Source organism: Notothenia coriiceps, unplaced genomic scaffold, assembly GCF_000735185.1.
Source record: "Notothenia coriiceps isolate Sejong01 unplaced genomic scaffold, NC01 NC01_scaffold00000289, whole genome shotgun sequence".
NCBI lineage: Eukaryota > Metazoa > Chordata > Actinopteri > Perciformes > Nototheniidae > Notothenia > Notothenia coriiceps.
This window is the reverse complement of record NW_011332990.1, coordinates 183,486-208,532: the sequence shown is the minus strand read 5'-3', so window position 1 is coordinate 208,532 and position 25,047 is coordinate 183,486. Positions and strand designations below refer to the sequence as shown.

The window sequence follows — 25,047 nt, the reverse complement described above, 5'->3', positions numbered from 1 at the left end:
CCCTTCTCTCCTCTGCCTCAGGTGTGTTGCCAGCCCCTGTGCCCGGAGCCTCCTCATCCACCCTGGTGTTGGACGAAGAGCTCATCCTAATGCGGTGCTGGAGAAAGTGTTTACATCCATCACAAAGGTCTGCTTCTTTCTTAACAACATAGATGTTAAGGCTGAGGCTGCTTTTAGAGTCCTTTTTTTATTGAACAGCAAGTCAGACCTCTTCGGATAAATCTATATTAAAATGCAGCCTGTGTAAAGCTCTTTGTATTTTGAAAAGTTCTCTTTAAAATAATTGTGTTTAATGGACTACAATCCACTGAGGGAACTGCACCCTGGGAACCGATAGCGTGATTAATATTTTATGATATTATGCACATTTCTGTCCCGATTGTAATAGTATTTTATTAAATTTCTCCCTTTCTTTGTTGCAGTTTTCACAGGATTTTTTAGATCAGCGTTCTCCTGATAATTTCTTTATTCTCTTGACTTCTATACTCCCACTGAGAGTGTTATCTTGAGAGCCTCTGATATAAAAAGAAACTGCAATATGCTTGGACTGGGAACTGTTTCTTTTGTTCAAGCTGTCTTCTCATCCCTGTTTTCTCTCTACACAGTCTCCAGACTCTCGGCATCTGGATGGCTTGTCGAAGCAGCTGGACTGGGAGGTGCGAAAAGTCCAGCGCTGGTTTAGAAACCGCAGGAACCAAGACAAACCCAGCACTCACACTAAGTTCTGTGAGAGCATGTAGGTTAATCCCTGTTGTGTTCAACTTTAACCTCTCTGCATGCATGAGCACACACTACTTGTGTGTTCTGGTGCTGTGTGTCTATGTATAGTGTGTATGAGCCCATATCACTACTTCAGTTTTAGTGGTTCTAGTTTCTTTAAGACTTGTTTATTGTAAGGATTAAGATTTGAAATAAGAATCAGAAGGATGGAGAGAGACCCAGGTAAGTGGTATGGGAATGCTTACTATATTTTATTATCTTTAATGTGCTGTTTCTCCTTAACCAGCCCTATTTTCTGGATCATAATTCCTTCTTGTTCACTCGTAGGTGGAGGTTTACATTTTATTTGTGCATATTTACCTATGGGTTCCGGTTTCTGTGGCAGGTGAGCACACAATCAGATCAAGCTTGGAAGCACTTATAAACACGGAGGAGAAATAAGATGTGATTGTTTGTTTTCTCATTGATAATTTTTGATTGGATGGGAATATTCCCAAAGATATCAGTCAGTTGGATTGTTTTCTGAACTAATCCATGTTTGTTTGTAGACTCCTTGGATGTGGGATACTCGGCATTGCTGGTACGGTTATCCCTATCAGGTATGATGCACTTCCAGTCTTTGTTTATCTAATCAGCTTACCGTTGAACAAAGTAAACAACTGAACTGTTTGGATTGTATAGCCGCTTTCACACCAAATACTTTGCTGTACTTAGTGCCGGCACTAATGGCGCATTTCCACTGCAGCGGGTAGCCCCGTTTAAGCGTCCTTAATCATCCTCAAGCGGCCAGGCCAGTTTTTGGTGGCCTTTCCATATAGCGTAGCACCGGCCAGCGGGTACTTTTTCCCTCTTTTTCCGGCCTCATAAAATCGTGGTTCTATCAGGCCAGGGCCAGAACTGAACTAGTGACGTCAACACTCTCGACTGCTGATTGGTCAGAGAGAATCGTCACAAGATCGCACGCGAGATCATCCCTAGCGTCGCATATATATACGTATATATGTCTAGAAGCAAGCTTGCAGCATTTTTATACACAGCATTTTTGTAAACTGAGGAGCTACAAAAATGGCAACGTCAAAGAAAAGCACACCGTGGTCGACCGAGGAGGTGACGACGTTCCTACATCTCATTGGGGATGATAAAATCCAGCGGGAGCTCGAAGGAACAACTCGAAATGTGTAAGTGTTCCAGGATGTCTCTGCACAGATGCCCCGCCTACACTGCGTTGCTGCCCCAGGTCCTAAACTGTAATGGAAATGCGCCACGGCCTCGGACGGCCAGCGAGGCAGCCCGAGGCCTGAGCGAGGACGCTTAGGGACGGTTAAACGGGGCTACCCCGCTGCAGTGGAAATGTGCCATAACTCCTCCTCGATTCTATTGGCTCTAAAGTTTCAAAAAATGTGTCAACCCCCAAAATAGACCAATGGGTTCAAGAGATAGGATCCTGCGTAGTATGAATAATGCCAGCAGCGACACCTTTTCCATAGCCAGCAGAGCAGAGCACATCTGCATCTCCACCGCACAGCGCTGACTCTCCGTCAGAAGATGAGGATGTACTTCGGCCACAATCAGACCCTGATTATGAACTTCAGCCTAAACGAGTGCAGCCGGGGCCTCCGAAGACGATCCTACGTACGGACATGGGTCCCTTCTCCAACGGGCGACGCACCAGCCCCGCGGTCGTGGCAGGCCTCCATTTGCGACACAACGGTCCTTCTGCAGGCGCCGGAAGAAGCGGTTCACGCCCGAAGTCATTATCGGAACAATCGTTTTCTCGGGAACAGACATGTGGAGCGGCGCGCGCCGTACACAGCTTCTTTTTGTCAATTATACTTGTTTTTACAACCAACGAAGGCATGGGGTCCGTCCGACTTCGTAGTAGAGGTATGCCACCAGTCTTCTCGGAACAACAGGGGGGTCCGGATACTTATCGACTCCGTCGCGGTGTCGCAGCCGGGGCAAAGGCTTGGCCACTGTCGAGCTTTCAGAAATCGTCCTTTCGGAACTTCTCTTGCGAACCGTATAAAATTAGGGGACCGTCCTCTACATTATTTCGGGTGGCAGCCCCAGCGGTCACCTCGAGGGGGTCGCGGGCTTGTGCTGCACTTTTATGCGGCGAGTCATCGAGTTCAGTGAGGCACCTTCCGGCTTGACTCGGAGGCGGACTTCGCTTGGTACGTCGGCGTTCACAGAGGGTTTTGAGGCCCGTCAGAAATTTGTTTTTTTGCCGCCAATGACACGGTAACCGAGCCAAGTCAGAGCCTCACGCGCGTTGTTGGCTGAATACAGGCCCCAGTGGTTTACATCGACGGGCTCTCTGCCCTCAAGCCCTCCGCCCCATCAGCTTCCGATGGTTCGATCTGAAAATTAATTTCCGTAGACGTTTTGGTAGTCCATTCGTGAATAGTTCGAGCCCTTCGCTTCTGGCCGCCTTTTGTCCTCAGGCCGAGTGAGTTTAAAGGAGGCACGTCTTGTTATGGGGTTCGGGTATCTAGGCAAACCCACCTTATTACAGTTTACCGCTGGTGTTATATGCTGTATGTTGTATGTTCTTGAAATAATATTTTTGACGATTAGTCCAGTTACTACATTCTTGATGGTAGTTGCGTGGCCGTAGGTAACCGGCACACAACTTTATTGTCATTATTATATATATATGACCCCAACTATATGTGTATGTCGAAATAAAATATATGACGGTTACAATATAGTCAGTGTGCTTATGTTAATTAGATAACTATTCACAAGTGGTGTGCTACGAGGGTAACAAAAGGCAAAGAGTGTCTTGTGTTAAGACATCTTGAATGTTTTTGTCTTAAGGTAAACCCTATATATATATATATATCTATTTGACCCACAACTAATATGGTTATGTCGAAATAAATATATGACCGCACAAATATCAGTGCTTTACGTTAATTTAGATAAATCTAATGCAAGGGTGGTTGTACTACAAGGGTAACAAAATCAAAGAGTGCCTTGCTATTGCGATGTTTTGTTGTTTCGCCGCAGGTAAAAAACATAAAACGCTCACCTTCTAAATGCTATCTAAGTGTGGTTATATGTGTTTTGATTATCTATGTTTGTCTACTCTCATGTATNGATGCACTTCCAGTCTTTGTTTATCTAATCAGCTTACCGTTGAACAAAGTAAACAACTGAACTGTTTGGATTGTATAGCCGCTTTCACACCAAATACTTTGCTGTACTTAGTGCCAGAACTTAGTACCCCCATGGCACTAAGTACAGATCGCGTTCACACCAGAATAAGTTCCCTGAGGGAAGATTGCGCAAATGGAGCCGCTGACCTCACTTCTTCTTCTTCTGCTTTGGGTTTACTGGCAGGCCGCAAACTACTTCACGGCGTATACTGCCACCCGAAGTCCCCGGCCGGAAGTCCCCGGAGTTGGGGACTGGCTTCAGTAGAAGCTGCTGGGACTCCCAGCAGCTTCTACGGAAGCCTTCCGAGTAAATCGCCAGAACGCCGACACCTCCTCATCTCCACCGCTCCCATGTTTTTTTGTTGTTGTCATAAGTTAGTCTCTCTCCGTTGGTGCGCGGGGCTAATGCTAATGCTAATAATGCTAATGCTAGCAAATACAAAAACTAATGCTAATGCTAGCAAATACAAAAACTTCACAAAACTTTTCAGAGTTTTAACGGGGCGTGGTTTGCAATTCGCCCAGCCAATAGAAATTGGTACTTTTTTCTCCCCAGGATAGTACCACCTCTCTAGCAGGCACTTAAAATGGGGGTAAAAGTTCCCGGCACTAAGTACTCTTTTTGGTGTGAACGCAAAATAAGAGGTACTAACGGAACTAAACGGGGAAAGTACGGGGAAAAGAACTCCGGTGTGAACGCGTCTAATGGTATTTCGTGTGCTCAGTTGACCAAGAAAAGCCAGAAAATGAATTGTGTTTTTTTAAGGAAAGACCATGATTTAAAAAGAACTTCCTCAAAACAACACATGTAATATCTCAATATAATGACATAGTATTTTGAGTATTCTTCTGAAATACAAAACTATAATAAAAAAAAGACTTAAACATTTTTTAATAACAGATCTTAGTTTTCATCTTAATTTTTCTTTTAATGGCGTAAATAGGCTTCCATAATTATTACCTCTGTCACTTAAACGTTGAGTAAATGGCAGAGAATCTGACTTTAGAAACTTTTCAGTATCTACTTTAACTTCACAGTCTTTCTCCTATTCCCTGTATAAATTATAGTATGTTATAAAAAGCAGTTAATATATGTACTATCTGTGTTCTTTCTTATTCTGTTGCTGCTGTAGCACCTGCATTCCCCTACAGGGATCAATAAAGAACCATCTTATCTCATCTTATTTGATCCTGTCTTGATATCATGCAGTTTCTTTGTTGGGTTTATAATGTTGGCTAACTTTCTTTTGCAGATCTCATTCACAGACCACTGGTAACATTTCAATCATATAAAAACTCACGCTGCAGATTCACATTCAGATTTTACATATCAAAGCTATCAATTCAAATGTAGTTCATAAATTATGAACTATAATTATGGCAGATCTGCCTTTTGTTATGAGATTAACCAGATTAAGACACATACATAACACATTTCACTGGACGGCATCTTCTCATGCTTTATGATATAGTAACTTCATGGTGACTCACCGGGACAGGATGTGTTGCACAGTGGTGGCCATACATCATTCTTTCCCTTTTAACACTGTGTAAAATAAATACTTTCAAATAATAAAACTCTTATTTGAACTTGTCTCACCTTTCTTCCTCTTCAGATCATGACTCCGGGTCTTTACTACTACTATGTAACAGAACTGGCTTTCTACTGGTCCCTAATGTTCTCCCAGTTCACTGACATTAAAAGAAAGGTGAGTGAAACCACACTGACTATTGCACACACTGGATCCACAGAGTTGCTGCTCAATGTGAAACTTTCATTAATACCTTTATTGTTCCGTAACAGAAATATATTTGTGAGTGTTTATGTATATGTGTGTTGCAAAGTGTTTCAATTGTATGCACATAAGTGACAATGCATCAATATCAAAAGTGATTCTAAATTTGCTTGGTTTCAAGATCGTACATTTGGGGTAATTTTTGAAGGTCACATGTTTTAGTTTTTTGAGAGAGGGGGGGGGCGTGGTGGGACTGGTACTGCTCCGTCTGTGAATGCTTTGTATTTTCAGCACGAGGGCACCCACAGTCATGTGATTTCAGAATGGAGCAGGCCTAACTCCGTCAGAATTACATAAATTCCAGCATATGAGAGGTGGAGCTAGTAGCTGCGGACATTTGCTGTTGAATGTTTTAGACATATCAGACGGCAACTATCAGGAATGTGAAGCTGGAAAACTGGGCTAAAATAGAGTTGTGTTTATGAAGCTAAATGGAAATCCCCACAGGCGATTCTCACTGTTACGCTCTTCCTCAGCTCAGTTGCATTGTAATTACTTTACAGTTTGCCCCAAACCACAAATGTAGTGAATAAATATGCCCAAGAAAAGCAAAAGAGCAGGTATTCATGCAAACAGTGAGGACTTCAATAAACTTCAATAAACTTTTCAGGTTCTAATAAAAAAAATGTCACTGTGTTTGCAAACTCTCAAATGATTTCTCGCTTAATCTTCAGTATCTAAAATCCTACAAAATGAGTCTGTTGATCTTGTGCAGAAATGTACACAACAGATTAACATTGAAACTGATGGATGTAGGTTGAATTAAGAGATACAATCAGATAAGCTTTTATTGATATCCGAAGGGATGTTAAAGGATTAACATAATGGCGAAGATAAAAAAAAGAATATATAAATATGTTTATAAAACTAAAATAGTAATAGAGGTTAAAATACAAATGGTAATGTGAAACAACAAAAAAGTGAAAGATACAGTATAGAAAGGTCAAATAAGAAATTCAGAACATGCATACCAACACATGAAATCCTGTCGATGCTCTCGAGTCTCTGCATGTGTCTCAGGTTTTTCCGTTAATATTTCCGTCATATCTTCTGGCTCTATGAATCCAGCACTACCTGTTCTACTCTTATTTTTCCTCTTAAAGGAGCACTATGATACTCATGTTCAGGTTCATAATTGTATTTTGTGCTCTACTGTGGCATGTTTACATGCTCTAATGTTCAAAAAGCTCTTTTTTTCTCGTACTGCCTGTGCTGCAGCACCTCTTTTCACCCTCTGTCTGAAACCAGAGCCCAGTCTGCTCTGATTGGTTAGCTGGTCGGCTCTGTTTTGATTGGTAAATCGCTTTGAGATGTCCTTACCCTTAGCATACAATGTGTTGGAGCGCTAGCCAATAGACTTGTGAGTGTTATGTAGTGATGTCACTGTCACGGAAGTGAACAAAAGAGTCCAATGGCAGCGTATTTTAGTCTTTGCAGACCATTCACATGCAAAAGACTAAAGACACCATGTTGATTGCATTCAGAACATATGAGCACATAACATGCTGCTACAAAATGTGATCCTCCCTTTCTCCTGCTTTGGTCGTGCATCAGGCTTTTGTTTGTTTATTTGAAAAATGTATTATATCGAGCCGTCTAAATGCTTGGCAAATTCTTTGTGATATTTAGCTTTTAGCCTAATATCCTGTGATTTTTGTATGCATTCATATTACAAACTATGACTACGACTTTTATGGCATACCATAATGTGACTTTTCAGTGATATTAAGAGTTTATGGAGTACTACACTATTATTTTTTAATCGCAGTTTTTTATTACATATTATACGATGACTTTATGGCAAACAATGATTCAAATGAAACAAGAAAGTGATAATTGTGTTAAAAAGACACTTAAAACAAGTTAACATGTTTACAGGTAAACATTTGGTGTGCACATATGTAACCATCCCTCTCTCCCTTTGACTTCAGGACTTCATGATAATGTTCATCCATCACCTGGCGACGATTGGTCTGATCAGCTTTTCTTACGTCAACAACATGACGCGAGTAGGGAGTCTCGTGATGTGCGTACACGACGCCTCCGACTTCCTGCTAGAGGTCAGTCAGACACGGTGGTGATCACACACTTATATTCAAGTTAAACACCAATTCATTTTTTTTTTCAACTAACCTGAATAATCCTCTCCTCTCATATCTTATACTTACTTTGTATTTGCATCTTTTTTGACTGAGAATATAATGTTATTTGAAAACTGTGTTTTGCGATCTGTTTACAGTACATTTCTGATATTGAAGAGAAGTTATTGCCAACATGCTGATACACCAACATATAAAGGAAAGATGAGGAAGATATAGAAACATGTTACTGCTTTTTATACAGGTATTGTGAAGCCTACACTTCTACATGTACACTTCTTATTAGTATATTGTCCAGTAGCCTTTTGGTTTCAAGTCAGTTTTCTTTTACATTACATGTCATTTGTTAGACGCTTTTTTCCAAAGCGACCTACATACATTCAGTACTGTGGGCAAACCCCACAGGAACAATTTGGGGTGAAGTGTCTTGCCCAGGGACACAACGACATGCTGACTGCAGTGGGACTCGAACTTGCTACCCCCTGATTCGAAGTCCTGCACTCTATCCACTGAGTCACAGCCGCTTCTAAACGATGGAGATGAATAGTTATTGTTAGTTCACTTCCTCTTGGCTGCAAACCAAACAGACTAGTTGTATGGACCCAGGAATATGTGGTAATGAAACAAAACTCTTCATTAAACATATCATTAACTGTTGCTTCTGTCATTTGTTTTTCTACAGCTAGCCAAGCTGGCCAACTATGCCAAGTACCAGCGCCTGTGTGACTTCCTGTTCATTGTGTTCAGTGTGGCATTCTTCATCACACGACTAGTTATTTATCCAATATGGTGAGTTTCAATAACACCTTCAACCTCACAGTAAATAATACTACTTCTACCATAATAATGAGTTTGATTAATGCATAATATCTTATTTTAGCAGGAAATTATTATAAAGCTATAGCTTTAAAGGTGGCTTACATTCATTTGGTAATTGTGTGCATAACACTGTCGTTTAGGTTTATTATAGTTAGCAAAGGCTTGAAGAGAAAACAATGTAATCCAGTGCTTGGATTTTTAAATTAAAAACATTTCGATACAAACAGTATCTTGTATTCAGTAACAGTGGTAAGCAGTAGCACACGGCCTGTACTCTGCTATGTTATGAATAAGTTATACAACAACCACCTTCATATGAGGCCATTTCCAGGACGATTAACAGTTTCATCATTATTTTACTAATTGCTCAAAGCACCGCAGAGATGTCTCCTAATTGTTGGTCTTAAAATAATTAAAAGATAATTTGAACTGCGGTTGTATGAGGTACTCTTTCTTAGTCACAGATGGCGGTCGGCACACACCCAGTTTGAAGAAACTAACGGCAAGCAAGTAAATAAAAAAAGTGCTGTGCACAGCAAAACCTATTTTAGCCATTCAAAGTGCTTTACCTTGCCATCAGGCAGCCTTTTGTGGAACCATTAGCTATGCTCTCCTCAAAACCACCATACTGCTTTGACAAGAGCAGTAATTTACTTTGAGGCAGCAAAGTAGAGCACCAACCCCCGAGGTAAAATTACTGCTTTTGTTAGCAGAGTCTGATGGCAAGATAAAGCAGAGAAAATATTCTCAATTTGATAAACACTTTATTTTAGATGTGGTTTATTTGAGTTGGCTAAAATAAGTATGCCCCATCCACAGCAATGTACTGCTTTGCTCCTGTGCTGGTACTCCTGTCCCGTCTCTGAGTTTAGGGCGTGCTGACCACCATCTACTGGCCATACATTAGAACCTAAAACGACCCCACTTCACAGTAGTATCCCTTTAAATGGAGGTGGTTAGACGGAGGCCTGGATGTTGAAGCTAGGCGTCGAGAGAGAGAGAGAGAGAGAGAGAGAGAGAGAGAGAGAGAGAGAGAGAGAGAGAGAGAGAGAGAGAGAGAGAGAGAGAGAGAGAGAGACACACACACACACAATAGGGAACCTATCATTGACGGCAGTAACCTGAGCAGCTATATTCAGTGTCTTGGTGTGATGAGTGTATAGAGCTGCAGCGACCTGCACTGAAATCCGAACCTCTGCTGGGGGATGTGGGTCTGTTGACAACCTCCTGTCACTCACACAGATTTAAAGGAAGACGTGACCTCACCATCCAATCACCTAACACTACACTCGAGACATGTTACTCGCCTGCTTGGTCGCCATGGCATCCAAAAGGGAGTTACATTGTGTGCTGTTATAAAGGGCCTCATTAGGGGAGTGCTGGTTAATAATATGGTTAACGTGCAGCTTGATCACGCATCTGTTTGCCTCATTGTTGCCCCAGGGTCCTGAACTCCACTATGTTCGAGAGCTGGGCCATAGTGGGGCCGTACCCCTCCTGGTGGCTCTTCAACTTCTTACTGCTCGTCCTCCAAGTGCTGCACATCATCTGGTCCTACCTCATAGCCCGTATAGCTGTCAAAGCCGTGCTGAGGGGCAAGGTGGGTCACATCACACACATTACAGAGAGTTATGTAATATGATGTAAAAGTAAAACAATTAAACCATTCGTTGATCCGGTAGAAAAATAAGTAATGCCCAACTATTTTGACACTCAATACTTCCAGCCTATCAATTTGAAGATTTGCTTATTTTTGTGCCTTATGTAATATAGTTGCATAGCAATACATTACAAGATATCCCCTTGTCTCTCCGAAACATAAACAATATTTCTTCATTATTTTCTAGATTATTTGAGGGAATATGTTGAAGTATGGACCTGCTGAAGGACTTGACATCATACAAATCAATACCCTTCCTGCAGCTACTAAAACCTGCAAATAAACAAACATCTTCTTACTTGTCTGTTACCTTTTTAGTTTCTGTAATTTCATTAGGTTTTGACTAGCTCAAACTTTGGCCTAAATGAATGGCTATAAATGTATTTCAGGAATAAAAATAATATATGTTCTTTTAAGCAAAGATGAACACAAATGTCCCAACCCTTTGGAAAATAAAACATTGATTTTCAGGGGCAAAAAGAACACAAAATCAATCAATCAATTTCCTGAACCCATTAGGCTTTTTGGTGATGAATTTGCTGCGTTTGCACTTCTCTCTGAGCTGTGCCTGACTGTCGTTCTCTCTGCAGACGCTGTTTGTTCCCTCTCCCTCTGGGTTGAGAGAGAGGGAGATCCTGTCTTTCTTTGTCCAATGAGCCCTTCTCCACTCCTCTCGCTTCTTCTTCGTTTGCTTTCCCCGCTTGAGACCTTTTACCGTCTCTTTTTCTCGCTGTAAGTTTATTTTGGCTCCCTCTGCTGTAATACCTTTCACACAGCTTGACTCCATCTTTCCTGTTAATTTTTGTTAAGCGATTCAGTTTAAGTGGGACAGCTGTGTTAGAGCTCATTTGATTAGCATCTGTAGTTTGAGCTTATTTCTCTCAAAACAATAATATCCTGTTTCCTGCTCCATCTGCTTCCTAGGTGTGCAACGATGTCCGCAGTGACATTGAGAGCAGCTCAGAGAACGAGCCTGACACGCCCACAGACGGTCCGAAGGCTTACTCTCATTCTCCTAAGGGAGAAAACGGCACTAACGGCCACTGTGCTGCTGCCAAAGCTAGAGTGCAGAACCACAGCAGCTGGTGACACGAGGCTGGGAGCCCCCTGCAGTTCATCCCATAATATGTAATAAGTGCTTTGTGTGTCTTTGACGTTCAAAGCTTACACCGACACACACATTCACACACACACACACACTGAGGATGGATACACTGATATCTGCTAAGAGCCTCGTAATGACATGTATGACACCTCTCAGAGGTGACATGTAAAAGTGGAAACGTTATGGAGATCTGTTGAAGCAAGTGTTTTGTATAGCCTTATTTTTCAAACGATGGGATTGGTTTTGTGCCGAGTTTGGCTGCAGATGTTGATTGTTGGTTTTAATGTTCTCTCCCAGTTTTATTGGTCAGATGAACTTGATTATTTTTCAGTTAAGGGTTAAATCACACTGGATCACAAAGGGCAGAAAACACTAATTGTGTTGTATTTTCAATCTGTGATGTAACAGCAGGTATTTTATGTATAATTAACTGGAATATGGTATAAGTAACTTATTATAGCTGTGGTTTTATCAGCTTTTAAAATATGCACCTGCTGTTTGTATGAACAGAAGTAAACACTTGAGGCGTTTGCGAGAGAAGAGTTTGCCTACTGCGATTCATTGTAGATTTTTCCTTTAACAATGTTGTTAAGCTACTTTGTTTTGTACTACTTCTTCTGAGACCAAATGTGTATGAAATTGTTTGCCACTGCCTTTATAGGAATCCAGGTATGAGGACTTTACTAAATGTCTCGTATCACATTCTCACTTGAGTGCCTTGTAAAAATATTTCCAAATATATGCTCTTGTTGAAAGATGTCTTTCATGATGGTGTCATGTTTGTGAATACAACATTGCTTTGTGTGGTTAAAGCATTTAATATATTACAAATCAAAGAATTGTAGCCATCCTCTTTTCTGATACACTCACAACATGGATTTTACAGAAGCCTTTGAAGCAATATATTCTTGGTTGATTTTGCTTGATGACATTTTTATAAACAACATCTTGCTTGAGAGGGCACAATACCCACACAAAAAAATCACTTTAATGTCCTGAGAAGAATGAACATCTTCATGATTTAGCGACGGACCAAAAGAAAAGGGAGGAATTGGAAATGTCCACATGTGCAAAAACATCAATCATGTCACTCATTGAGGAGTTCCTCCTGGTTTTCTGCAGCCAGTTTCAGCTGCTTTTGCTTCTGCACAAAGCGGTACCCTCGCATCACACACATGTAGCCTCCGTACACCGACAGCAGCATCATCGAGGCAGTAAACGTCCTGTAGCCGAAATCGGCGATGCGCTTCCCAGACACCATGTTGAGGATCCTGAAGGACACAAAGTCAGAGCAAGTTCAGCATCAAAATACTGTACAGAAAGTAGAGATAGAAAATGACTTTACTCAGGTAGTACAGGGGTGGGCATTAGGGCTGTCATGGTGTTTATTGTTTCTACAGGATTGTTATAGACAAAATAATCCATGAATATGATATAATGGCGATATCCAGACCTTTTTTTGTGACATACTATGACTGTTTTAGGTCCTTTTTTTAAGTTTACTTTTCTTGGGGCACAATACACCGCCTTTTTATAGATAATGTTCAAAAGATACTTTTACTACACCCCAAGCATATCAGATGGGAATTCTCCTCTACTTACTACATTTATGACAGTTGTAGGTACTGATTGATAGATGTATATATCAGTTTATAAATACAACTAACAAAAGCTTGTATCATTGTATTGTTAACTGATTTTAATTTGAGAAAAAAACAGCCATGTTTGAGCCAAACACAACTTGCTCAGATTTGAAGGTAATTTTGAGTTTGTTCTTATAACCTTAAATAAAACTCACTGCTGATTATTTAGGCTGATATCATTGAGACTGCTCGCTCACACCAAGCTATCTGTAGCAGTTGTTGATCATGTGAAGCAAATTAAACTATTCGGAGTTTTTTTAACAGTCCATTATGTTAAATATGCTTTAAACCATATAACACTCTTTTTTTTTGCTAGAATCATACATTTCCCCTTGGTCGCTAGAGGCTAGCGAGCGGTCGTTTAGCTGTGTTGCTTTACAAGTTAGCTTACTATTTGATCATCTTAAAAACACGTAGAACTAAGAGCAAGAACTTAATTAAATGTTATTTTACCTTTTTATATTGAAAGCGATAAAAATCGCAGGTAGTGAAGAAGCAGTTGTCCTTAATGTCAGCACACAGACATGTGAAGTTAGCACCCAAGCTAACTAACCTTCGCTTTCGTAAGATACGGAAAAACTGAGGGGACTTTTCTCTTCTTCAGGCAAATCTGTGAGCAAAACTACAGAGCGCCCCCTGCTGACCTGGAGCAGACACAATGTTATCAAATACTTTGGAAATATATAATGAAAATGCGTTTACAATGCTTTACACAACATCATTATATATTATGTATAAATAAATTCAACACTTTTATTGTGTTTTTGCCATTTGCAGAAGTTTCCTTATGGAAAAGTCTCATTTAATTTCAATATCTTTCAATAGCTTCCATATCATGCATGTAATATAATGTAGCATTGTTTTTACTACACTGGACCAAGAAGAACCATAGGTAAGAACACTGGACAAGTAGGACACAGATTTTAGTTTTTAATTATATACAGTGTTGAGAAAAGGCAGGAGTTGTTTTCTTTATTAAGTCTTACATATTTCCAATGGTCCCATGTGACTTCAAATCAATGAAGCTTTGTATTACTACTCTTTAAAACACCTCTTTTCATTAGTCATCACTTTAAGATGTAGTAATACGCATCATACAATAAGTATAATCTGTATTATACAATAAGTATCTGTAATACAAAATCATTAAACGTATTAAAGACTTTCAAATATCTGACACAGCTCTCTCTTTTTATTGATATGTATCCACACCATGGAAATTGAAATGCATCCATGAGGTATTATATTGGTGTTTTGGTGCTTTCATAAACTAAGCAGGAACGTTTTTATATGACTGCAGCCTCATGTATTCTACCCGGACGTATTTTGAAGGCGCACTCTTTACGATGGCAACATGGTCGGTAGATATAGCTGAAGTTGAAGAAATGAATGACCCAGGAGCCGCTCCTTATGGCAACTTTATCAACTATTACACATTCAATCCTCCGGAGAACCGTCTGAGCCTGATTCCCGCCACTTTACTGCAGGATTTAGGCCTCAAAGACGGCCTTCAGAACACACTGATCCTGGACGTGGGCTGTAACTCTGGGGTATGAGACTCTTCACATCTGTGTTTTAACCGTCTGGAATATTCTTTATATTATGTAATTCTTCAAGTAGATTGGGATTCTACACATGTTCAACTTTACAATTCATACATGTATATGCCATTACAATAATTCACAGTAGGCTATAACATAAACTATGTGAAACATATTAAAATTCAAAGTACAGCATTCATTACGTTTCCATAAAAACAATTATGGTATAGTATGTCCTTAAAAATGTCTGTCATAGTCTTTTTGTCTCTCCAAAAAAAAGTCATAGTATAATAGGCATTTAAGAAATAATAAAATAAATCATAATATAGTATTCAATCAAAAGTCACAGTATTTCATGTCTTTTTTTAAATAAATGTGAAGGTAGATTGATCCTATACTGAAAACTCATTTTAATACACAAACTGTCCCTATAAAAGGTAAGTGTTGAGGTACTTACTTGTAATTGTACCAATTTATGCTATTTATACTTGTATTCTTCTACATCTCACATGAAAATATTCTACTTTTTACTTCACAATTTTTTTTGGCAACATTAATTCACTTTACAGATTCAGATGTTTTTATTCAAAATAGAATATGATAAGTCATATTGTATTTTTATGGATGAATCTCCCAACATTGTATAAATATATTGATATAAACCCCACATATATCAGCTCTATTATTTTTAAATCAGCCATTCCTTATAACGTATATGGTACTTAGTTGTATTTCAACGCTAATACTCATGTTCTTTTTTGGACAGTAAGATAAGATTTTAAATGCACGACAGTGTATTGTTGCTTCTGTTACTTGAGTAAAAGTTCAAAGTAATGTTATGTTTTTGTACCAAGTGCCCTGATGTATATGGTAATCCAGAACAGCATCATCGCATCTTTGGGAATTATGTTGATACTCTGAATATAATTTGAAATTAAGTTGAATCCACATTTTACATTATTTGTTTCTCCTTTTTCTTCCCCTGTGAATGACAGGATCTGAGTGTGGCCTTCTACAAACATCTGGTGCCTGTGTCTGAACAAGAGTCAGACAGGAGGAAAGTTAATCTCCTGGGCTTCGACTTGGATGAGACTCTCATCCAGCGGGCTCAGCAGAGCAACCCTCTGCCCAGCAGCATCTCCTTCATCCCTCTGGACATCACCAAAGACGCTGACCAGCTGCAGGATTACCTCAACCAGCACGGCGGCTCCCACTTCCACCTGTGTCTGTGCCTGGCCGTCACCATGTGGGTGCACCTGAACCACGGAGACGCCGGCCTGCTGCAGCTGCTCTCCCACCTGGCCTCCATCAGCCAGCACCTCCTGCTGGAGGCTCAGCCCTGGAAGTGCTACCGCTCTGCAGCACGGAGGCTGAGGAAGCTGGGCCGCTCAGACTTTGACCACTTCAAGAGTCTGAAGATCCGCGGGGACGTAGCAGAACAGGCCAGGGAGCATCTGGAGAGACACTGTGGCATGGAGCTCATCCAGAGCTTCGGCAGCACCACCTGGGACAGAAAGCTGCTGCTCTTCAAAAGGGCTGCAGGTATATGATCAGGAAGACCAAAAACTAACATTTCATGGAATGGGAAGGATTAAAGTTCAATTGTTAATCTGCAATGATTATAAAGGTTTATTGTTTAAATCACTTTAAGAAATGCCTAACCATTTCTGGACGATTTGACGATCACCGTTTGTTTGTCCTCAATGACGGTAAACTGAGTATTTTTGTTCCCTTGGTTGGGATAAACAAGCTAATTGAAAATGCAACTCTGCTCTGGCAACTGCTGAGTGACATTCTTCATATATTTGTCTACTGAACTATTAAAAAAATGAGGCTGCAATCTATTTACATTTTTGGTTTATCTTCAGATGACTCTTTTCATATTTGGTCTATAGAAACATCAAAAAACTGTAAACGATGTTTTAACATGTTTAAATACTTTGTTTGATCCGGCCAAATCCTTAAGATATATATAACAGCAAATCCTCAAACTGAATAAGCTGGGATAAGAGAATACATAGAATGTATGGGTACAAATACATTTAATCTTAAACATTTACATTTTTGTATTATCATTCCAGCTGGAGAGATAAAGAAATCTGGGATATTTGTGGTTAAAACCTCAAAATACATAATGTTTTGTGGTTAATTTCTAATTATGTGTTTTTATTTCATCTGCCTCAATTTTGATATAGGAATTAATTTAACTGAGATATGTTCCGGATCAACTAGTTATACAACTGTCTACTTGAGTAGGTATGCAAATATAACTGTAAACATTCAATTAAAAAAGCAGCTACATATTTCTGGATCATCTGACCGAGCAGGTTGGTGCACTCAGAGCACGGACCGCCCTGCAATGTTAGAGAAATAGTTAGTGTATCCACCACGTGCTCTGGATCCGCTCCAAAGCTAAATGAGGTTTTCCTTGGTTCCTTTCAGAGTCTCATGAAAATCAGGCCAGTAGGTTTTCTGTAAAGCTGCTGAAACACAAACCAAATACATGAAACTCTGTGGCACAAGTAATAAAGCAGGAACTACAAAACATAAATCACAGACATTCATTTTCATCATTTTAATTACAGAATACTAAAAATAACATTACATAAAATGTCTTTTTAAAAGAAACCATTGAATATTACAAAGGTTGTAAATTTTGTAAAGTTAGGATATAAAATCTTTGAACAGTGGTGCATAATTGAAAAGAAAAATAATTTTCATAAAATGTATATATTAACTGTTCTACTACATAAAAAATGAGATGGACACAAATCGCAGACAGACGAGATGAGTAGACACCGCCATTACCGCGGTGAGCTCTCCGTTCGAAGGAAGAAAGACTTGAGATGCACAGCACACACCACAATCAGCTTTAAGTTCTCAAGTTATGTCTATGTTCAAAAAAACAAAACAAGGGTTACCATTTACAACAGGAGAACAAACGAGCCCGAGAGACTACAAAAAGTGACTTGGTGACTGCTCCCAATATTCACACACATCTCGACTAAACTGGCCTTGGTTCCATACACGCAAACCGTTTTCTCCACAGGTTTAAGCTGTACAAAAAAGTTGCAAAATGTCAAGAGACCATGTACTTAAAATCATTTCACCAAGAAAAACGGGGAAAAGATGATGAGTCAGTCTGGTCACACAGCCATTCCTATATCCTACTGTACAACTGGTCAGTCAGATCCACTGAAAGCTACCATGGTCACAAAATTCAACATCAGGAGGTCAACCTTAAGGAACTGGAAGAGACTATACACAAGAGGAAGGTGGAGGGGGGCTGCTGAGGGGAGGGGGAAACATGCATAATCCAACAGTGTGCTTGCTTTCTTCCTCTTCTTTCTGAGATTTGAGTCACTCCGTCGTGAGCCCTTGGTAAGATGTTTCAGACGAGGACATTCAGAGCCCGTGTGATGTCCCTCTACATGTACGCCACACTGGCCAGCCGTGTCCACACAGAGGTATTTCTATTGGTCCCCTGCCGTTTGGGAGACGCGTTGTGTCACATTTTTGGTAAACAGACACGAGGAGGGGGGGAGGGGGAAAGCCATCAACAGTTTGTTAACTTTCAAAAAACGTCATGATATGGTTTTAATGGAGAGTTACGCTGAGTGACAGAATCCCCGCTCCTTCTGTGCAGTAGTGGTTCAGTGGCCCCTGAAGACCAGAGGGTAGAGACAGTAGGAGGGGAACAGACGATAACCCAGAGGACATCTCAGGAGACAAGGGACGCCTGAGAGAGGAGATCTTTAAGAGGAAATGAGGCGCGAGACACCAGCAGAGCTACTTGGTTTGGCTGGTCTCTTGCTCAGAGAGCTGGAGCTGTCTTGTTTTTCACCAGGGATCCTGCTGCTTATCACGTAGCTAATAATGCTGTTTAGGTTCAGATGAGTCCCCCTGAGTTAGTGCACACTTCAAAGTCAGGCAGGCTTCGCCCGCTTGTTCGTTAAGAAATCCACAAAATGAAGCATTAAGAAAAAAAAAAAAATCAATTCAGCAATTTTATATCAAGCTTACAATTAGCTTTGGAGAGAAAGAGCCCGTCGTAGTTTTACAAGTCTGTGATTGGGGGAAGGATTGAGTTGCTGTTAGTGTGGAAGAGGGTGGGGGTAAAGTTCATGTGTGAATACGGCGGCTCGCACGAAGGGAGCTAACCTCTGAGTCCTGCTCATTTTCTGAAAACTCTGAGAAGTATGCATTTGTGTTGTGAATGCAATGTGCGCTATGTAGTGCCCAACCAGGGCCTGGGCTGGGTTGTTCTGTTCTCTGATCCTCTGACATGACTCCCAGCTGGTGTTGGTGCAGGTCTACCCAGCAGGCGAGAGGTTGGGGATCTGGTCAGGTGCTGGTGTTGCAGGTTTTATGCCGACTGTGCATCAGTCAGACAGACAGGTAGGTAGACAGGCAGGTGGGCTGCGATGGGACTCGGAGGCTGAGGCTAAATCAGGGGAGCCGTCTCCATCAGGCCTTTGTTCGGGTCCAGGCTGGCGAAGAAGCGCACGTCCCGGTCCTTGTCCGACTGCAGAGCCATCACCGTCTCCTCCAGCTCATCAGAGAAGGCACAGCCCGGCTCCTTGAAGTAAGCTGCACACAAAACACAAGACTCAGTTAGCTTAAAAGGTAAATGCTAAATCCACTTTTTAATGTCATTTTATACATAAACATGTGTCCCCTCTGTGTAAAGAGCTTCTGAAAGTTTCAGGAAAAAAAGAGTCTCTCTCTTATTTTGTCCATTTATATAAAAACCGGTCTGAAAATGAGCTGCTCAGATTTTGGCCACTTTATGATGTCATAACGATTTTTTTGTATTGTGTAACCAATAGCCAACTAAGGTAACTCTCCCCCCCCCCCACCTTATCACCTGAATCTCCTCCTCGAGCACCATTGTGTTCTTTTTAACCAAATATCTCTCAGAGGAGTGGGGAGTGGCTCCTTATTTTTCATAAAAGATCAGAGAATCAGCACTTTTGAAACAGGGCTAGAACAGAGGGGATTGTGGGATGCTGCAATGATCTGTTTGGTATTTGGAGCCAAACACTTCAGAGACATGTTTTGTATTTATCTGAGACCTATAATATATTGATGAAAAACTGTATAATAGGGGACCTTTAAGAAAAAGGCTATGGGATGTGTCAACAGAAAGAAGTGTTAGTTAAGAGTCAGTTGATGGAAAAATATTGAAACACAGTAACGTATTGTCCCTTTTGGTCTGAACTGAATTGTTGACTCCTTATCCTGAAAAGATGAATTATTCCATTTATTTGCACTTGACCTTTCTCCATGACGCTCTGTCGTAGAGCCTTGGCTACCAGGACGCGGACATTGGCCACCGGGTCAGAGGAGAGGCTGAGCAGGCTGGGCAGCAGGTGCTGGCCAAACTGCTCCATGGGCATGCAGTCCTCCTCCACTATGGCCTGCAGAAAAAGGAGCTCACATTAAAAACCAGTCACACAGACAGGCTGCAGTTAAAGGAGGCGAGCGAAACACAGGAAGGGAGTGGAGAGGCGTTTGGTGAAAACCCTTTTGATCAGTCTGCTCCTGTGACAGAGACACGCTGATGAACAGCTTCATGAACGACACGTTTCCCACTATATCATTACTGTAATGCATAGCTAGAGTTCTCATCTTTCATTAGCTTTTCTAACGTAAACAATACATTCAAATAAAACAGCCGGTGTCGTGTTTTGATACATTCAATTTACTTATGACATTTTTATACGCATAACTCATGCATTTTAAAATACGTTTTTAGTGAAGAAAATTATGATTAGAATGTTGGAGACAATAAACGGGGTGAACATTTTGCCATTTCATTCTGTAGCTCGGATGACCATCAGATAAGCAGTCCGACCCAGACAGCTATTTATGGAGTTGAAAAACAGGTAATGACACTATGAAGAAGAAGCAATGCGAGATAAGAGCTTCATACCTGGCAGATGAAGGCAAAGGCTTGCCGCCCGACCCACTTGGGACAGTGGCAGAACCTGACGGTGAGTTCGTTGATGAAGTTCAGGCCCAGATCATCGGCCCCACATGCATACAGCTTCTGGAGGATCTCTACAACCTGAGAACACAAGAGGTGATGAAACACATCAAAACAGGGGATACAAAAGCAGTTCATTGGTCAAAGAAAGGCTCATCTGTGAATACTATATTTTCAATATCGATCGATAATTGGACCAATAGCAGAACAGAAGAGCAAACAAACATGAGATTGAGAGTTGTCTGACTGTCTGCATATGAGTTAATGATTGCTGCAAAGCATGAACACCTCAGACTGCCAGACAACATTTTAACATTTAAAAAAAATGTCTTGTCGTCTTTTTTAAACGAGTAGGCTTAAATATAATATGAAGCTTTATCAAATAAGGCCATAGCAGGTGTCGCATCTTCAGTGTCATCGCAACAAACTTAAGATGATCAAACATCTATCAGCGCATTACATTATCACATACCCACATCCTGTCTTCAACATCATCTATCATTGTGACTCATTTCCTGTCTTCTGACCTAACCATCCGTCACACCAGCGAAATAGAGCCTAATTCAATATTGCACACTTACCAGTTTGTATGAGATCCACCTGACCTCTGAGACTTTGTCGGAGCAGAGTGTGAGCGCTATCTGTCTGAGGTAGTCATACACGTCGTAGTGGCTGTACAACTCTATGATCAAGATCAACTGCCTGGAGAGGGACAACAGGAGAGAGAGCACTTCAGTCAATTAACTGCAATTTGAATATTATATTATAATATCAAATAAGGCGGTCATATTGACAGAGAATTATCTGGAGCATTAAATCTAACACATAATTAGTGTTATGATAGTCAAATGTAGGGTACATGATCAAGGCTCAGATAGGAAGGAGGTTTGTTCAAATACACAAGTCATTATTCCCGACAGGAAGAGAAAGAGGGGACGTACTCTGCCAGCTCGTATCTGAATCTCCAGTTGCGACTGTTGTCCGTCACCATGAACTCCTGCAGCTGGTACAGGTATTCTCTCCTCTTGTCCGCGTGCAGCAGCTGCAACAACAACATTATCAAGCTTAGAAGTCTGGTAGTGCTACCTGTTAAGCAAACCTATCTTACTTTGAAAAACCAAAAAGCCTGAAACAAGTGCACTCAAATCTTAACAGTTATTTGAATTTAACATTTAAAATGTATGTCCTAATCTGTTTGACAGTTTAGTCATGAGAGGGGGTCGAGAGCAGTGGGACATGCAAAAAAGCTCACAAGGCCAGAATTGAGCCCAGAACGGATGTTGCAGTTACATTTGATGTGCTGTAAACATTTGGCTAATAATGTGCTCCGTAATTTAACTTTTTACATTGTTGAAATGTAATTTCCGTAACGGACACTTACAAGCCTCTTGCCCGGTTATATTTAAACAGTAACCAAGACCAAACCAACTCATCCTTCTGGCAAATAGTGTCCTCACACTTGAATCAGTGTGTGTAAATGTGTAATCTCACCTTGAGGAAGTCGTAGAGGTGTTTGAGCACGCCAATGCGGACCTCGTCCAGGTCTTTGAGGAACCCGTTGAAGATGGGCACCAGATCGGCGGCTGTCAGCTGGTCTCCCAGGATCACTGCCAGCTCGTGGATGGAGAACGCCAGAGTACGCCGCACCTTCCACTGAGGGTGGGGGGAGGGGGGGAAAGAAACAAAGATTAAAACACCAGCCCTGAACAAGCACGTTTTTATTTTTAAAGGTTGTTTTTGGGAGGAAATAGAAAAATAACTGCATATTGGTTTATATTTACTAAGGATGCAAGATGATTCTAAGATAAAAATGCCACTCGAGTGACAGCAATGAATAGACGATTGTTCGGTGTAACGTTGTCATGCCAACAGTCACATTTAGTGCTGATATTAGGTAATGAGTGACGCAGTGCTGTCACACTGTCTGTACTGCTGCCGCCTCGAAGTGAGGCAACGCTTCCCCTCGCAGTTCCCTTTCTTGCTCACGTTGTCAAGCGATGCATTTGTGGAACAAGTGCAATGTTTCTCAAATCAAATAACAAATGACAAAATCATGCACATTGTTGGGATTCCTGTTAACATGATTGAGAGAAATTCGGTTAGAACCTTAAAAAAAGGGTCCTTCCCTCACTGCACTACTTTAAAAAAGCCGCTCCACAGTATAGTGTACAGTGTTTCCCACAGATCTGAAAGGGAGGGGGGGTGAACTGTTCTGACCCTCGCAGCGGAGTTACTGCAGAGCGCATAAAGCAGACCCTTCACACGATAGCAGAGCGAACAGGTACAGGAGGGGTAGTTAATCGATTGCAGATGGCGTCGTGCTCGCGGACGGATAAAAAAAGATTAAACCTCAATATACTTTGGCGGACGTTAATATACCTGGGCGGCCCGCCCAATTAAAGTCTATGTGTGGGGAACCCTGCTGTCTGTCAGTGCTATATCTGATATAATGAAGCTGGAGAAACATTGATTCAGTGACTTCAGCATAGCCATCCAAAGAGTCCGACGCAAAATAACCAGCTTCAGTTTGTTTTTGAATGAACCCACTTACTAAGAGATTCATTGCCTCACAAGGCAAGCATCATATGTCCACAAACGCTCCTCCACACGAATCAAGGCAGACAAATGGCAAGCAAATAGATGTATATGCTTGCCTGATTCAATTGATCTTATCCAATCATTGGTGTCAATTTAAAAGTTCAATTAAAAGAATATTTGTTACCTTAAGTTTTTTCATTTTGACAGTTGTGCAAATAAGTTATTCAATTAAGCAATCACAAAGAACAACTTTGTGACAGATTCTTAGGGCAAAATGTATTTTACTGGAAACTAAAACAATAAAATCCAAGAAGATAGAATGTCTTTAAGCCCCAGCACCTAGACAAGTTGAACATGTTTTCAAAGTGTTAATCACAAACACAAATCTACCCTCAGAATTCCCCCTTTCTCTGCCTACCTGCACATCAGTAGCGAGGGTTTCGTACGTGTCCTTGAGGCAGTGCCAGTTCTGTCGCCCTAAAGTGAGCGCCACCCCCGGCAGGCTGAAGGCACAGTGTTTAGCGATCTCCGTATCCACCGTCTGGGCCCGGGCCGGGTCCGTCATGGAGAGGTACTGGTCCAACAGCTGCTGGGGGATCACATTCTGGAGATGGGGAATACATAAAGAGTGTGATGATATAACAGGAATTGAGAAGGCATTAAATAATCCATGTCTGTGCAAGTTCTCTGTTGTGAAAGAAGTGCTGACTGACCTGGATCTTGGGCTTCTCCTCATACAATGGGCTGTGAGCAGAGTCGTCCTTTCCCTCCTCCTCTACACTCTCAATTAGTTCAGACTCCTGAGGAAAATGTAAACAAAAACACACATTAGGGAAAAGCAAGAGCACTACACATTCAGGCAGAGCAGATGCAATGCATTATTGTTGATGGACTGAAATGATAAACCCTTGCTTCAATTATGATTCCATCAACAGTCCACTATATGTTGTTGTTACACAGCTGACTTAAACCGTAAAGATGTGATAGTCTCGTACTAGAATAGGGGAGTCACGAGGAGACTCTTCCTGGTCCTCCAGGGGCTCCGTCTGCGTCTCTTCGTCCCCTTGCTCCTGGACAGGGCTCGACTCGGGCTCGGCTGCAGGAGCTTCCGTCATCGGCTCCTTTTCTGTGGGACACTCTTCACTCTCAGACTGGACCTCCACACATTTGGTCTCCGCCGACAGGCTCTCTGTGTTTTCCTCGGGCTGCTCTTCCTGCTCGGGTTCAGTGAGGTCTTCGTCTTCGGGGTCGTCGAGCTGGGCGGCCTTCAGAGCTGCTGACAGAACCTGGACTTGGGCTGGAGGTAAATTCACATTAACAAGTCAATCTACACGCCAAGACAAGTCTTACTATACAGGTCATCAAATTCATTCTGCCTCCGTTCACCCACCTTGTACATCGGGGTCATCAATGTGCGGTTGCAAACAATCCAAGACCTTCTGGATCTGGTCGCTGGTAGTTTTGCCAGGACTCGACTTGGAATCAGGACAATCCGGTTCATCTACCTCCTCGTCCTTCTCTTTTCCTACCTCTGATTTTGGACTTGTTAGCATCTCCAGCTCCTCGCTGATGTCTGGTAAAGGAGATCTCCAATAGTTGAAAGAATTAAAGTTCTCGTCTGTCTGCTCCATGTCTTTTGTGTTTTTAGCGTTGTTTGTGGTCGTGGGGCTGGCGTTGCTGTTCGTGAATGTGCGAGTGAAGCCACCGCGCATCCCTCCGGGAACAGAATGGTTGTCATGGTAGTTGTGCATTTCATCGCCATCGGCTGTCGACACGTGCTCTGGGGACGGTGTGGCCCGGCCGTCCTGGTTGGGAGGCGTGTGAGCGATGGTTCTTCCCGTGTGGCAGCCGCTGATGTCGGAGCAGTTCAGAGAGTTTAGGGAGCAGTCACTGAAATGAGAGTTACAAAATATTTAGGGATACTCTAAATCAGGGGTCGGCAACCTTTTTGATATGAAGTGCCATTTAAAAAAATA

General features: G+C 41.5%; 4 protein-coding genes across 5 annotated transcripts in view; 2 read left to right on the top strand and 2 right to left on the bottom strand.

Annotated features, from left to right (window-relative positions):
- Window positions 1–12,337, top strand: part of cers5 (ceramide synthase 5) — a 23,528-nt gene extending 11,191 nt beyond the window's left edge. Inside the window, exons 2-11 of one of the 2 annotated variants that reach the window (XR_800730.1) lie at window positions 22–127; window positions 606–736; window positions 1,048–1,105; window positions 1,269–1,319; window positions 5,498–5,590; window positions 7,609–7,737; window positions 8,459–8,565; window positions 10,039–10,195; window positions 10,846–10,987; window positions 11,180–11,270. Coding sequence is in view for 1 of the 2 variants with exons in the window: in XM_010796595.1 (XP_010794897.1) it covers window positions 22–127; window positions 606–736; window positions 1,048–1,105; window positions 1,269–1,319; window positions 5,498–5,590; window positions 7,609–7,737; window positions 8,459–8,565; window positions 10,039–10,195; window positions 11,180–11,344 (997 nt within the window). In the remaining variant the exon portion in view is untranslated. Of the gene's footprint in view, window positions 1–21; window positions 128–605; window positions 737–1,047; window positions 1,106–1,268; window positions 1,320–5,497; window positions 5,591–7,608; window positions 7,738–8,458; window positions 8,566–10,038; window positions 10,196–10,845; window positions 10,988–11,179 lie in introns of both variants that reach the window. The other variant, XM_010796595.1, reaches the window with a different exon arrangement.
- Window positions 12,163–12,631, bottom strand: cox14 (cytochrome c oxidase assembly factor COX14). The gene has a single exon (XM_010796730.1). The coding sequence runs from the start codon at window positions 12,619–12,621 to the stop codon at window positions 12,448–12,450; it is 174 nt and encodes a 57-aa protein (XP_010795032.1). The 5' UTR covers window positions 12,622–12,631; the 3' UTR covers window positions 12,163–12,447.
- Window positions 12,632–14,322: 1,691 nt separating this feature from the next.
- On the top strand, window positions 14,323–16,392 carry bcdin3d (BCDIN3 domain containing). The gene is made up of 2 exons (XM_010796484.1): window positions 14,323–14,553; window positions 15,540–16,392. Exons 1-2 carry the CDS (start codon window positions 14,350–14,352, stop codon window positions 16,092–16,094), a joined length of 759 nt encoding a protein of 252 aa, XP_010794786.1. The 5' UTR covers window positions 14,323–14,349; the 3' UTR covers window positions 16,095–16,392.
- A 712-nt stretch (window positions 16,393–17,104) lies between these two features.
- The window catches only part of ppp4r1l (protein phosphatase 4, regulatory subunit 1-like), a 19,499-nt gene continuing 11,556 nt past the window's right edge, over window positions 17,105–25,047 (bottom strand). Inside the window, exons 11-20 of the mRNA XM_010796368.1 lie at window positions 24,462–24,961; window positions 24,067–24,368; window positions 23,785–23,871; window positions 23,490–23,675; window positions 22,025–22,186; window positions 21,475–21,575; window positions 21,115–21,235; window positions 20,480–20,614; window positions 19,823–19,964; window positions 17,105–19,134 (exon numbers count right to left, since the gene is read on the bottom strand). Coding sequence (XP_010794670.1) covers window positions 18,989–19,134; window positions 19,823–19,964; window positions 20,480–20,614; window positions 21,115–21,235; window positions 21,475–21,575; window positions 22,025–22,186; window positions 23,490–23,675; window positions 23,785–23,871; window positions 24,067–24,368; window positions 24,462–24,961 — 1,882 coding nt within the window. The 3' untranslated portion in view covers window positions 17,105–18,988. The remainder of the gene's footprint in view (window positions 19,135–19,822; window positions 19,965–20,479; window positions 20,615–21,114; window positions 21,236–21,474; window positions 21,576–22,024; window positions 22,187–23,489; window positions 23,676–23,784; window positions 23,872–24,066; window positions 24,369–24,461; window positions 24,962–25,047) is intronic.

Bases quoted from the DNA above. Each gene is read 5' to 3' on its own strand.
- cox14 (XM_010796730.1), bottom strand. From the start codon at position 12,621: ATGGTGTCTGGGAAGCGCATCGCCGATTTCGGCTACAGGACGTTTACT.
- bcdin3d (XM_010796484.1), top strand. From the start codon at position 14,350: ATGGCAACATGGTCGGTAGATATAGCTGAAGTTGAAGAAATGAATGAC. The intron at 14,554-15,539 runs GTATGAGACTCT...TGTGAATGACAG, and splicing joins ACGTGGGCTGTAACTCTGGG to GATCTGAGTGTGGCCTTCTA.